This window comes from Tetrao urogallus (genome assembly GCF_951394365.1).
Source record: "Tetrao urogallus genome assembly, chromosome: 6".
Taxonomy (NCBI): Eukaryota; Metazoa; Chordata; class Aves; order Galliformes; family Phasianidae; genus Tetrao; species Tetrao urogallus.
This window is the reverse complement of record NC_136819.1, coordinates 23685594-23700123: the sequence shown is the minus strand read 5'-3', so window position 1 is coordinate 23700123 and position 14530 is coordinate 23685594. Positions and strand designations below refer to the sequence as shown.

Sequence of the window (14530 nt, the reverse complement as noted above, 5' to 3'; positions counted from 1 at the left end):
GTCCACGATGCTGTAGAGGGAGCATGAGTGTGCATGGAAGCCCCCATGCAGACAGCACAGGAGATGGACAACCTAACAAAGAACAGCTTCCAAGGTAAGAAAGCCACGCACACTTCTCCTGACCTGTAGGAAAGCTTTTTTATGATGTTCTCAGATAGTTATCTTCTAACTTCTAAGCAACTTGCGTTAAAGATCTTTATTTCATGGTCATCTCTTACTGTCCTCCCTACAAAAAAAAAAAAAAAAAAAAAAGAAACCTCAAGTACCAAAACCTTACCTGCAGGAGAAGCAATAACATACGACAATTTGGAAGCATGCACCTCTTCCATTTTAATAAAGGAAAAACACTTCAGTCCAGTTTCTCTTGCTACCATCCAGGAACAGAAAGACAAGTAAACAAGAAGACAAGTCATAAAACAGTTCCATAACAGAGATCTGTAGGGAAACAAGTCTTCATTTCCCTGAGACTGAAAGAAAGTGAAGTTTAGCTATTTCTTCTATCAGTGAACCCTTGATTCTAGGCCTGGCTGACAAGAAAGAGGTAAGAGAAAGGAAGTGGGTTGGCTGAGAAAACTCCATTAAGGCACTTGATAAGGCAGTGTCGCTTTTGTACCTGTTCAATTTGCAAACAAAGCTGCTGCAAGAATCTGCTACAGCCATTGCTGCATATTTAAATTCAGACCAACAAAAAGAAAAGAAGGCTTAAGCCTGTTCCCAAATTTGGCAAAGACTGCCCATGGTCAGCTTTCTGAAGTACGGTGGGAAGCTCAGCAACAGCGAGTAACTTCCATTAGTCACTGCAAGAATCAAAGCACAGGAACCATTCTTTCCCCTCAAGCAATTCTCAGTAAGGAAGTAGCAAAGCAACCTTACATTATTCTTCAGTCAGGAAACCAGTCGTTAAAGGCAGAGGGAGGAATAAGAAGACACATCTTTCACTTGTCCTTCTACGTAACAACTCACAGAATATCCACGAGCTCAAACTTCTAACATCTCAGCAAAACAAAGTCTTTCCTGCCTACGCAAATAGCGCACTCAGTCTGGGAAAAAAAAACACCAAAGCATGACAGTGGTAGAAAACCTCCAGAGCTGGCGCAGAGCTGCCCATTGGGTACCACTGCAGCCTCTCCAGCAGTTCTGGCTGCTGTAACATTTTCATGATGAAAGCCATTTTTATTTTCCATTGTTAAAAAAGGCCAAATAAACAACACTAGCCGGGTGTGTCAGTAATCTACAACACAGCTAGCAAAGTCATCTTTGTTCCTGCACATCCAAGCTAACATTTCCAGAACTCATTCCTACCCTCCAGTTTTGCCCTTTTCCCCTTACGTCCCTCTTCCCAAACACAAACCCGAACCAGTTTGCTCTGGCTGCAAACCCCTTAACAACATCCATTTATCCCACTCACTACCGAGATATTACTCATCTCTAGTTACCATTATTTGTAACAAGTGTATTTGGAATTTAACAAGCTTGAAACAGCACAAACCTTTCCAAAACTTCTATTTTATACACAAAGGCTACAAAGTTTGCAAAGAAAACCCTTCTTTCCACAACACCTATGAAAGAACACTACTGTAAGACCTATGTAATCTTTTTTCTTTGTGTACCTTACTTAAAGCCAGTTGTCTGGCCAAAATTCTTCAGTCCGTGTTTCCTACAGAGTCTTCCAAGCTTTGTTTTCCACTTGACAACACAGCAAGAACTCAGAATACAAATTTTATTCCAGCAGGAAGGTGATGTCTAAACACCATCAGTTCAAACAGAACAACCCAAAATAGAAGTGCCAGGGCACGAAGCTAGCAGGGTTTCCAGCAGTGATGGGCCTGAGTTTATGGGTCACAGACAAATGACAAACCCACTCAACACCTACTGATAGATTTGTTGGTTTAGATTTGGCAAAGGAAACATTTACACTGACGTTTGTTCTGAGCAGTCAGAATTGTACTGCTGCATCTACAGCTCAGCAATGCACTGTTGTTCTCCTGCTCCATTCCCCCTTTTTAATTGAACTTAATACGTCACTGCTGTAATAAATATTAAATATTTGAATAAACAAACCACAGTTGCTGTAAACAATTAGGAAAAATAGTAACAACGCTGTTTCTGTTAATTAAGGAACTTAACAATGTTGAATACAGTATGCATGCATTCTCTCTCCACTGTGAGACAAACTTGATAGGTTTGGGCAAGGCTTCAGTTCCCCCATGCTTCAGTTTCCTTCCCTTCAAAAAAAAAAAAAAGCCAGGGCAGAAGCATTACATTCTTCTCTTCAATTTTAGGCTACCTCTAGCCATTTTGATGATACATTTCAGGCACGGAAATGTCTGAGAGGCAATTCCAAGCCCATGACAGGGGACAGGGGAATATTTTCGTTGGTTTGTTTTTAAGGATAGGATATGAGTGATAAGCAATCCACCGCTTTAAGCAGTGAAAAAGCTACCAGGAGTCAATATATGCACAAATGTCAACAGCCTGATCAATTAAACCAAAAACTAGAGCAGCGTATGAGAAGCTCAGGCTCTAGCAGGAGCTCCATAATCACTATATACATTTTCCTTCTTAAATATGGCACTTCCCATCACCAGGCAGGAATGTAGGTGTTCCTACTCTGCCAAACTAGTTTAATCACAGCCTGGGCCCAGCCTGACCACAAGTCAACATCATAACTACTATTTAGAAACAGAAGATGTGTAAGAGGCATCCCCTCATAGTCATGAATAAGCCATGCCTGTCTACATCAGAAAAAAAAAAAAAAGCAAACACCATGAACATATGCACATTATGGAAAAGCCTAAAAATTTAGGAAATGGTTCAAGGTATACTTGAACAAAAAAAATAAACTGCCCCATGGAAAAGGCGGTGGCCCAGACTCCAGCCAACGTTTGCCAAGCATTCCTTCAAAAAACAAGCCACATACTACAGAAGTCTTCAGAGGAAGGATGAGCACTCATTTAAGTGGGGACAAAAACCTTCAAGGCAGTTTGTAAAGTACCTCCAGATTTGGTAGGAAATGAGTGAGAATTTGAGATGAATTTGGTGAAGTTGTCAAGGTTTCTTACAGCTTCAACTTGAGGGTATTCACTTGTTACATAAAATACCCATTTCACCTTGAGATCCACAGCTATCCTTACCAAACCTTACAAAAGCCAAGAAGCTGAGCGGCCGTCCTGGCTGCGTTCTGTATCAGTCACTTCCCCCCAAGATCCCCATTCATGCCTTCCCCCAAACACCAAAGACCCTACAAATGTATGACAACTAAGTACATAAACTGCAATTTAGGACTAGGAGTGGGAAGGGATGGGATCTCAAGCTATGGTTATTTTTCCCTGTTTATAAGAACTCAAACATTTCAGATCTGCAAGGAGACAACAAAAGCAAAGAGAGAAAGCAACATTACCACCTTGTGGCAGCAAGGCAATACAGAAATGAGAACAGTTCAGAGAAATTAGAGGGAAACAGACTGTGTGTTCCTTTTCATATCCTAGTGAGTATATTGAGAGCTACAAGCTTTCAGGAAGACCATCAGGACTGAAGAAAGGTGTGCTGTGAACAGAAAGAACAGCCCTGCTGCACCTGCCACCACTTTAGGCTTTCATGGGCCTGGCAGGAGCATAGCAGAGATCTATGGCCGCCCAGTATGTGAAACCACGGTAGAGCACTGACATCTTTCTGAGGGCAATACCACAGCCAAACTCACTCATCACATACAATGTGGATGACTGGATCTCACTCATTACCCTCTATGTAACTTCCTCATCTCAGCCAAGCTCTGCACAGTCTCAGCCTGGGAAAGACGACGGGGCTCACTGTGCATAGCAAAAGCAAGGGCACAAGGGAACTTGGTCCTCAGGCATGAGCTGGCAAAATGAAAGACAAATTTTCCCCGGACACTATCACATCACATACCAGGAAAGCTCATTTGCATTTGTCATTTTGTGCATACTGCATCCAAGACCGGAAAGCACCAAAAGAAGCCATGCGTTCAGACAAGCAACTTCAGCAGGCCAATTATTTGCACAGTGCTGTGGATGCTGCACTTCTGTACTCTCCCAAACATAATACAAGATTTAATACAGATGTCCCCAGAAAAAAAGAAACTCCTCCGTCTTACATGGGCTCCTATATGTGCATGTGGCACATGGCACGGTTCAAAAGATTTCTCAGATTTTCAGACTGCTTCAACAGCCTACCTTGTTTGCCCAAGTAAGCAAATGCAAAAACATTCACAATTCTTAAAATAGGCACAGAAGCTGTTCACTCCTCAGCCTACAGAATTTGACCTCTAGAACAAGCACAATGGAGCCAGTCAGACAAGCCCGATGTTGCTGTTAGACAAAGCTTCTTAATGTAAGAATAAGGACAATAAAACACCTTTCCTCATCAAACACCGACTTCTTTCAAACACGCCTGACTAGAGGACAAGACTCATCTTTCATTTACGGTAATCCCTTTGAATTTCTAGTAAAAATAAACAGGTAAACAGTATCAAAATTGCTGCCCTTAGCACACTGTGAACAGCTAAAGCTTGAAAGCATAGACAGTTTTTTCCTTGTGCATTTCTTCCCCCCCATCTAGAATAGTTTCACAAGGTAAGATTTGAGTTGCAAGACTGTGGACATGCAAGTGGCACTACTTGTTCTCTGCATCCATTCTTGAAAGATTGTGGCCTACAGCATCATGCCAGAATGCAGAAGCAACAAATGATCTGAAAACTAAGAATTTTCTATGTGTAACAACTCACTAGATCTGTAGACACCACTGGTATCTCAATAACATGGCCACAGAAGTGGCATTTGGAGATTTGGACTGATTTTGTTAGACAGCACTGCACTGTACTTATTTCATTAGCTAGCTGAAATACACATTGGGAAGGACCACTGCTAGGGTTTTATACATTATTTTCTTAAAAAGTTGACATCAGCTACACACAAGCAAGCAGCTGACTAGAAGGATTCTGCCATATCCTTATTCAACTTGTCATTATAAATCTGAATTGGCCCATGCAACAACAATGGTTTAAGGTACTTACAGGACCCTCTTCTTCACAAAGATTACAGTATTAACACAATGCTTTCTCAACCCATTTTTAATTAACAATTTACAGAAAAAAAATGAAGCCAGCTATCATCTGTTGCTCAATTATCTTTCCTTTATCCTGATCTTGCCAAAAGCTTCTATTGCCAATTTCATGCAGCACATTTCACACACCAATTTCAAGGATTTCTTTTCACTTCGATGTTAGAAGTGAGGCAACTATCAATCCACAAAGGGGGAAAAAAACCAAAACCTACATTTGAATTAACGAGAACAGCTTGGAGAACCTCAGAAAAGCTGGACCTCAACCCCACCAGCTTCTGCTTAACTAGACCATGACCCTTCCTAAATTCATACACCACTAACACAGCTTCAAGCTCCTCAATGCCTGTACTGCTTTCAGGCCAAGTTGAAAATGACAAGGCTGCAACACTGCTGAGGCTCTCAGTGACACATTTCTCCTATTAGAGATGCCAGAGCTGTTAGTCAGGAATAGCTTCATTACATACTTATTAGTGCTTTCACAATTAGCCCAAGATAATTAATCCAGCATCATCAGAAAGAGCAGAATTGTTTCCATAACCAGCTGGCATAGCTGCAACAAGACAATTCAAAGAGGAATATCTTTTATTAAACAACAAATTAACTTAATTGACCCTCTATGGCAATGTCATCTCAGCAAGCTACTTTTAAGTCAAGGAAACCATGTCAGGAAATGGATCCTGCCTTTGCATAAGGAATGGGAATGTACACACAGTTTCCAGATGCAATTTTCAGCTTGTCTTTGAATGAAGTGCTCAACTGTCCAATGAGGACATCTAATGGAGAAACAAAGAAGAACATAAGGTTCAGGTTAGGAGCAAACAGATGAAGGTCTCTAATGCTAAAACCTAACCTCAGGTTCACAGGCACAAAACTACCTTGATTATAAGTATGTAATTCAATCACCACTTGCTCTCTTAGGCTTTAAGACTTACCTCCTCTATTTCCCTATCACTTTCAGCATTACATAGCTTACATTTCATGAACCTCAATCACCATTTTTGCAGACTTCTGGAGCTGCAAAAATTAATACACCTTTTGGATACATATACGTAAAAGGTGTACATACATGGATATATATATATATATATATATATATATATATATATATAGGCTATATAGAAGTGGTTCCAGAACTGCCCATCGTGAGAGCACAATCCATGTCTGAGAGGCTCTGCAGCTGGACCTAAGGATGTTAAAATGTGGGTAAGAAGATGCCTGCTGACTTGTTATTGCTCTATGAGGAAAAATGTAACAGTTGGTTTCAGGAGGGTAAAAAAATTACAGCTGCAGGATACAGCTATTCCACATACAATGTTCCTTTTAAGGGCAAAGATTTCATAAAGCTCTCCACAGGTCCAACCAGTATGTTTAACAGGAAAGCAAATAAAGCTTTGCTTCAAGAAAATTGCCCTGAGCAATTCCACTACCATCAGACTGCTCACTGCTTCCAGGCTCCTTACCTCACTATATTACAGTCAGCTACACTTCAGTTAGAAGTGAAGAAACTCCTGCCATGCCTGTTCTTAAGGAAAGTCTGACAGAAGCAGGAGACTGAAAAAAAAAATAAGAATCCCTAAAAATCTGCCAGCAATCTCTGACAAAAGAGTTTCACTAAAGGCTTCATATTATAGGAATTCCTCAGGAATTAAGTCTACTCATTGAGCTACATGCCTCAAATTCACCCAACCTAGCAAAAAGCATCTGTTCTCAGAGGCAATCAGGTAAGCAACTGACCGTGTACAGATGCTAGAATCGTGGAGCAGACAGCAGCAACCAGCACCTGCAATGTCACCCAGAGATCCAGTTACAGGATTCTAGCTCTAAAGTCACAATCAGTTCAGCTCCTGCATGGTGGGGTAGACTGAGCTGTATGCCCCAGGACACTTTTAAAAAAATGGTAACTCCTACAGAACCAGCTGGAGGAGTGTACCTATAGATTCCACTATTTGGACCTCACTGTCCAAATAAGAACCAATAGCATGATCACTGCATTTGCTCTCTTTATTTGACACTGCAGTTACTTAGTCCAGAGAACAAGCAACATGGTGGAGTGGAGATAAGAGCACATGCAGCTATTTCAAAAGAAAGATGATGTAAAACTCACTCGAATGCCATCTCAAATGTAAATTTGCCAGTTCCTTTCCACCACTCAGCTCTTTTAGATGGGTCTAGAGGACACGTGACATAAACTAGCATCAGGTAAGCCTCAGCCCAAGAAAGTAGTAGTTACCATGTAATCAGCTTGACACTCTCATGGCAGGCAATAAAAAAACACTGGGGCAAGGACTTAGAAGCAGATGAATAATTTCATGACCACCACATCTTACTTGCTATGCAAACACAGAAACAAGAAAGGCAGCCACTGTTCCAGCCCACGTATAATCAGCTTATCTGCAGGAAGAAGAAAAGAATTCCCTTTCCTCAGGCACTCTTGTGTACAAAGCTTCATCAGTCAGTACCATTTGCTCCAAGCCTGGAAACTTTACTTTCCTAAAGCACACAACCAGCACTGGACCTTTCCTCTGGCAAATACATAAATCACTTGACCAAGAGGATGACAAATTGAGAGCAGTGGGGAAGCCCTATGCAAAGAATGCCTATGTAGCTAAATCACTGCTACAAGCCAGTGGAGAGGAAACCTGATTTGGCTTGCTCCATTTCCTCTAACACATGTGAAGTCTTAAAAATCCTTCCAAAACAGAATCACCTAGCTAAAAATGAACACAGCAGGACCTACAATTTCCAATGATCAGCAGCTTCCCAAGCAGCTCTCACCAGATTCAGGTGAAGAGAAGCCACTTTCAAAACTTACTTCTCTATCAAAGGCAAGCAAAGCACATGGGTTTGATCAAACACTCACAACTAAGGTATATGCCCAGCCATCTGATATGGAGCTTTACCTTTTCTCACTCTACATGGCAACACACAAGTAAATGATTGTTAATCCTTCCAACTCACCAACTCTCAACAAAGCAGAACGCTCAGCCCCACTGAAAAGGACTTGGAGTACTGGTGGATGGCAAGTTAGGACGTGAGTCAGCAACGTGCCCTCACAGCCCCCCAAACCAACCATACTCTGGTATGAATCAAAAGCAGCATCTCCAGCAGGCTGAGGGAGGTGATCCTGCCCCTCTGCCCTGCACTGGTGAGAGCTCACCTGGAGTACTGCATCCAGGTGTGGAGTCTCAGAACAGGAGAGATGTGGCCTTGTTGGAGCACATCCAGAGCAGGGCTACAGAAATGATCCAAGGGATGGAACACCTCCCCTACATAGGACAGGCTGAGAGAGCTGGAGCTGTTCAGCCTGGAGAAGGCTCAGGGAGACCTGATAGCAGCCCTTCAGTACCTAAAGGGTGGGCTAAAAGAAAGAAGGGGACAGACTCTTTAGCAGGGTCTGTTGTGACAAGTCATGGGGAATTAGTTTCAATATAATCAATGGGAGATCTAGATTGGATACGAGGAAGAAGTTTTTTACAATCAGGGTAGTGAGGCACTGGAGCAGGTTTCCCAGAGAGATGGTGGATGTGCCATTCCTGAAGACATTCACGGTCAGGCTGGACTGGGCTCTGAGCAAACTTACCTAGCTGTGAGTGTCCCTGTACATTACAGAGAAGTTAGACTAAGTGGCCTTTAAGAGTCCCTTCCAACTCAAACAATTCTATGGTTCTGCGACTCAGAAAAGCAGCTCTCAACTCCTGCTTGATCTCCCATGCATAACCTGGGTAAATTCTCCATGCACAGCATGCACATGGTATGACATACTAAAGACAGCAGTATATCCTGTGTTCCTCTCTGCAACATCTGGGAAACATCAGGAGCACAGTTCATCCCAGAGCTCTTCTACAAAAGCATGTCCTTTTGCTTGTATGTGCTATGATCCTCCTTCCCCATTAATAGGCAAGTTCCCTGTCCTTACGACCTTCAGAACCCTATAAACAGAGTGACAACAGCAGCTATAAAAGACATCAATGCAATGTCTCAGTGTTTTCATCTACACAAACAGCACATAAACACATAAGAAAAGGTTTTAAATTCTGAAAGTACTGAAAAACTCAGACCAGATGGGAAAGGTTTGAGAAAAAATGGAGGAGGAAGGCCGGGCATATATCTTACCTCCTGAGTGAATCCTCCTCTGAGCTTTCCTCAGGCATTTCCTGGTTTAAGGCCTCCTGTGATACATTCCCAGGTCTGCTTGAAGCCGACTGGCTGTAAACTCTCTCCCAGTGCCCCGTCTCCTGGTTAAAGACCACTCCCACGGTCCTCTCCTCCTGCGGGGTGGAAGAGCTGCCCAGCTGCAGCCTGCTAGAGGCAGGAGCTCTGCCCTCGGTTCTCTCTGCAGGCTGCACCTGGCTGGTATTTGGAGGCACACCCTCAAATGTGCTTTGGACCTGCCCTGGTGTGTAGCTAGGCGTGCTTCTTTCCCAGCGCAGCGTGTCATTGTTAAAGGTCAGCAGGTTATGACAAGCGCGACAGCGGTTCAGGTGACCCCGGGATAAATTGGAATTGTTTTCACTGCTGTGTGGAGCCTGCTGATGGGAGGGACCAGGCCGATCAGGCTCAATGTTGTTGTTGAGCATTTCTTGAGCCTGTTGCGACTGGCTGGGCTCCCCAGCAATTCCCTGATCTAACTCCTGAAGTCGGTCATATTCCAGGAAGAATCGCCTCAAATCACACTGGAGCTCATTACGGATGCTGGCCGGATTGCTCGGGCCAGTGCCACTACCACTGTCCGCCTCAGCCCCTGGGGCTAGGAAGCCTCTCCCTTCTGTTGCAGAGGTATAGACTGATGCCTGGGAACCTCCCTCCTGCTGCCGCAGCACCGACAGCAAGCTCACAGAGGAGGCACTGGTCCTAGGGGGAGGCATGGCTTCCAGCTCTGACCTGGAGCTCATGTTCAGCACTGTCCTGGACCAGTCAGACCCGCCCAAGCCTGAAGCCATCTCTCTTGCAGACTGCTGGTAGCGGGACTGGTGGCCTGCCAAGGGCCCGCTCAGGGACCGCCGCGTGGGGCCCAGGCTAAGGTTGCGCAGGGTGTTGCCAGCAGCGCTGCTCTGAACTGTGCTGAAAGCAGAGGGCCTGTTAAGTATCCCCTGCTCCTCCTGTGCTACAGATGCCTGCTCTGGGGGCTGGTAAGGCTCTGTCTGCACAGAGGAGAAGGACGTGCCAGTGGCCCCAGAAGACGTGGAGGGTGCGTTTTCCTGGTGTGGGAACAGAGAAGACGGAAGTCTTGCACTAGAGCATCGGCTGCAAAGGCACAACATCCCCAAGTGCTGACAGCACTCTGCTGTGGGGTAGCTGACACGCTCCCGGAGCCTGTTATAAACAGATGCCCTTGTGTTCTCACTGGCTGGAGGCGGAGGTGGTGGTGGTGGAGGCGGTGGAGGGGATGGGGTAGCAGAGTCTTGAACACTGTTTTGCTCTCCCACCTGTATGCCAGAGGAGCGGGAGGACAACATATGCAGGAAGTTGTGGAGGAGAGGTGTGCGCCTCACAGGTTGAGAGGGAAGGATAGCGCGCTGGCGATAATGCGGCATCTCTGTGCTGTCCACGGAGATTTCCACTTCCTCGTCACTCTGCAGAAGGAAACAAAGTTCAGCTTCCTCACAGCAAAAATCCTACACTTCCAGATAAACACAAGCAAGCCGACTACTATCCCAGACAAATGAAAGGATGTGATAAAGCCTCTTCCTAGAGATGAACAGAGAGTCTGGCTTCCTGCAAGTCAACGCTAGACTTCAAAGGAGCTCATTTCTGGGATCCAGACGAGCTCTTCCTGCAGCCGAGTGAGCTAGAACAACACACAGTTTATACCAACAGAATCAGCAGCACGCGAGAGCCAGCAGCAGTGAGGAGCACTGCTAATCATACCTTACAGAGCTTCAAATCCAGGAGAATGTCACAAAACAACTGAAAGACCAGGCGGATGAAGAAATCTGTCCCACCACTAATGACAGCGGGGGCAAAACAAGCACACTTAAGAGTTCTTTAATAGTCCCGCACATTACGTGAAAACATTCCTACGACCAATTAAGCTGGGACAGAACTCAGCCTGGAAAGTCTTCAGGTTTTTGGAATAGCACAAGGCTGATTAGGAGCAAAGTAGGGTTAATACACGTAGAGCATCTTTTAAAGAGTCAGCCAGTGCGGGTACTGACATTACCCTTACCTGCTGGTTGGAAGGGTTAACAATTGCTGTGAGCAAGTAGTGTCCCAAGGGATCAAACCGTACTAGCCTAAAACAAGAGCAAAGACAGTATCAATCATCAGTTCACATTCCACATTGACATAGGAAGTTGGACACTGCACAAAAGAAAATCCTACATGAAATACATGCATTGAGAATGTTACTGTGTTATTACCTTAGTTTCTGAAGGCATCAAAAAGCTTACGCATTAAGAACATACATTTTGTACCTTAAGACTGCAGTTATTTTTTAGTCCACAGCAACGCTACAGAGGAGTTAAAAGCTGGAAGCAAGCACTTCTGCATCAGTTGGAACAGCCAGGAAGTTTTAGAGAAAATGTACATAACTAATACAATTTGGAATTCAGTACAAAGGGAAAGATTAACTCCTCTTGAATGTTTCTTCGTCTTAAAGTGCTCAAAGGATGGCATCAAGTTTCCAGCAACAGTTTTCTCTGTAATTGCACTTGCATGGTAGTTGAGCACTCTCTTCCAGCAACTTCTGGGTTCTCTCATCCTTAATGCTGACAAGTTTAATAACCAAGTTTACAAACAAAAACAGAGTCGATCCAAAGACATTTATAGGACTATAAATAAGAACAGCCAAACTGATACCTATTTCCAATTGCTTTGCCTCCTACCCACAGAACTCATTCTACTAGTTAGATGAAAGAGTTGCAGATAATGCCTCTCCCCACTCTCTCTGTGTGAAAGATGCAGTGTCCCACAGGAATAACCCTCAGCCCCCAAGCCAGACCATTTTCTCTAGATAAGCATTCACTGCCCCTGGGAAAAAGAACTCACCGGACCCGCTCCATTTCGCTGGCTGTCTTCACCACTGCAAAAGGTTCTCGACGGCTCCAGTCCCAGAAATGTATCTCATTGGCCGTTGCAATCAGCAAGAGTTGAGCCGTAGGATGAAAAGCGAGCGATGCAATGGCATTGTTGCTATCTGTGAACCAGCTTTCACTTCCACCCTGGGTAAGGAGTCAAGAATCACAAGCAGTTTATTGTGCAGTTTGAGATCAGTGGGTTTCCATGTACGTGCCCTCTCCAAAACTGCCTACAGCATGGAAGTGACATATTTTCAGCAGCAACAGCCGCTCTAATACAAGTCCGTGTCATGACCACAGCACTGTCTACAGCAATGACCACAAAAGTATTTTTACAACTGGGCAGGCATGTCTCAAGCAGCCCATACAAGCTGTCTTTCGGAACAACCAGGTGAATACACAGGTTTTGTCTCTGAAAAGATCATTCAGCAAAGTAGAATAGGCAGGGCAGGAGCTTCTCTAATGAAAAGTCCAAATATGCCCAGTGGAATGAAAGATATCAAATCTTTCACATAAGCTAAACAGGCACCTGGCACAAAGTTCTCCAGAACTACCACTTGTACCAAATATATGTGCAAGGCTAAGAAGAACAACCTAGTTGGCCTGACTGAACAAAGAACCTGTCATCATCTCTCTAGACAAAGGAGGATGGCTACAATCTGTTCTACGTAAAACTTCCAAACAGGTTTCTTACCAGGCAACATCTAGGATACAATTTCAGACTAAAAAGGTCAACCACCCACCAAGTACGAAAAGTGTATGAGTTTCAGGAAAGACTTACATGTAGATCCCAAATTCTAACCTCCCCATCTAGGCATCCTGAAGCAATGAGGCCTGGGATGGTGGGATGAAAGGTCACACACCAGGGAGTGCGGCGATGTCCAACCAAGGAATGAACACACTTGCCCGTTTTCACCTCTGTGATGTAGATGTTGTGGTTCACATGCGTGGAAGCCATTAGGGTCCTGGGAATGCAGAAGGCAGGATAAACATCAACATGAAAAGAATACAGCAAGACCAAACTGTGGTTAGCTTCAATTCAACAGGGTCTTTCCACATCTAACCCAGCAGCAGTCCCGCAGAGAGCCCCACACTCAAAGAGTAAGAGGCTACTGTACCAAAGGCAATGGAGGTTCTTGTGGACAGATTTTGGGGTTCATGCAAACAAGCTCATCAGATCTGCAAGCACAAACTTGACTTTTAAAGTCAGAGTCAACATACAACTCAGAAGGAACTCTTTTGAGTGACAGTTTGGGGCAAATAAACATTTCCAGTTTTCCACACCAGCTCAACCAGAGTCAAGTGACACTGAGAGATCCCACCTCCATTTCTGTTTCCAACATAGGCATCATTCTGCTCTGTTCTCTCATCCTCAATATCCCAGTGGATGTGCCTCAACACTTGGTATGATGTGATGAAGCACCCTTTACTCCCTCAAGTTTTTTTATGAGATCTCATGGCAGCCGTACAAATCCCTTTTCCTTAAAACTACAGATCTCTTAGACACCTCAGAAATTAAATACCAGCTACACCCAAAGCTGTGAGATTAAGAAGGTGTGCAAGTTCCATCCATGCACGTCAGGAACCAGAAGTTTTCTTGGCTGTTCAGGCTTGAACAACTCAAAGGGCACAAACCTCCTTCACTTCTGTAAGTGCAAGGAGACTGCTGAAACAGGGAATGAACTAGGAGTTAATTACCTGTCTGGACTAAACGCCAGCAAGAAGGTGGAGCGTGGACTGTCTGGTAACTCAACTTTCTGAAAAAGCCAACAAAGCAGGAAGTGTTGCAAGTGTCATATGATCATACTTGAACTGTAAGCCACACAGACAGTAAGGGGAACCTGCTGCAGGAACATATCTATTATCACACCTCTGCAGGAACTGAACACAGCCAGAGAGCATATCAAGCGTAACACATCAAATATACAATTGTGAGAATTTATTTCAAATCCCTGCCTCCCATCCCCCACTCCAAAATCAACCTGCACACCACTTCCACCACCTTACCTTGCCCTCCCATTTCATCCATCGAGTTTTATCCTCCACCAACTCCTGCAGGAGCCGCTGAGCTCCCAGTGCCTGGGTACCTCGTTCCCTACCCCACAGGATGCGGACCGCATTCTTCTCCGGTACAACCTTCATGACTCTCAGCAGCCTTTGTGATACCAACTACAGGGAGAAGATACCAGCAGGAGCCTTCCAGATGACAACCAGCACCAAGCTACCAACAGGCTATCCACATTTCAACCTTTTATCTTCATGGAAACCTAGAAAGAGAACAATAAGAAAGGCAGTTTTTAGCTGGATGAAAAAAGAACTTTAAATCCCATTACACTAGATTTAAGAGGAAAATCTCCCTCCCCCAGCTTTTGCTACCTTCTTCCATTATCGAGACCCAAATTTGACAATTTTGCAACAAAAGATTACTTTAA

The 14530-nt window shown here is 44.2% G+C and overlaps 1 protein-coding gene across 1 annotated transcript in view; it reads right to left on the bottom strand.

The window, feature by feature from the left end:
• Nucleotides 1-14240, bottom strand: part of AMBRA1 (autophagy and beclin 1 regulator 1) — a gene marked incomplete at both ends in the record, with an annotated part of 114757 nt that extends 100517 nt beyond the window's left edge. Inside the window, 6 exons of the mRNA XM_079537217.1 lie at nucleotides 9196-10655; nucleotides 11249-11315; nucleotides 12070-12242; nucleotides 12880-13063; nucleotides 13797-13855; nucleotides 14106-14240. Coding sequence (XP_079393343.1) covers nucleotides 9196-10655; nucleotides 11249-11315; nucleotides 12070-12242; nucleotides 12880-13063; nucleotides 13797-13855; nucleotides 14106-14240 — 2078 coding nt within the window. The remainder of the gene's footprint in view (nucleotides 1-9195; nucleotides 10656-11248; nucleotides 11316-12069; nucleotides 12243-12879; nucleotides 13064-13796; nucleotides 13856-14105) is intronic.
• Between the last annotated feature and the right edge of the window lie 290 nt (nucleotides 14241-14530).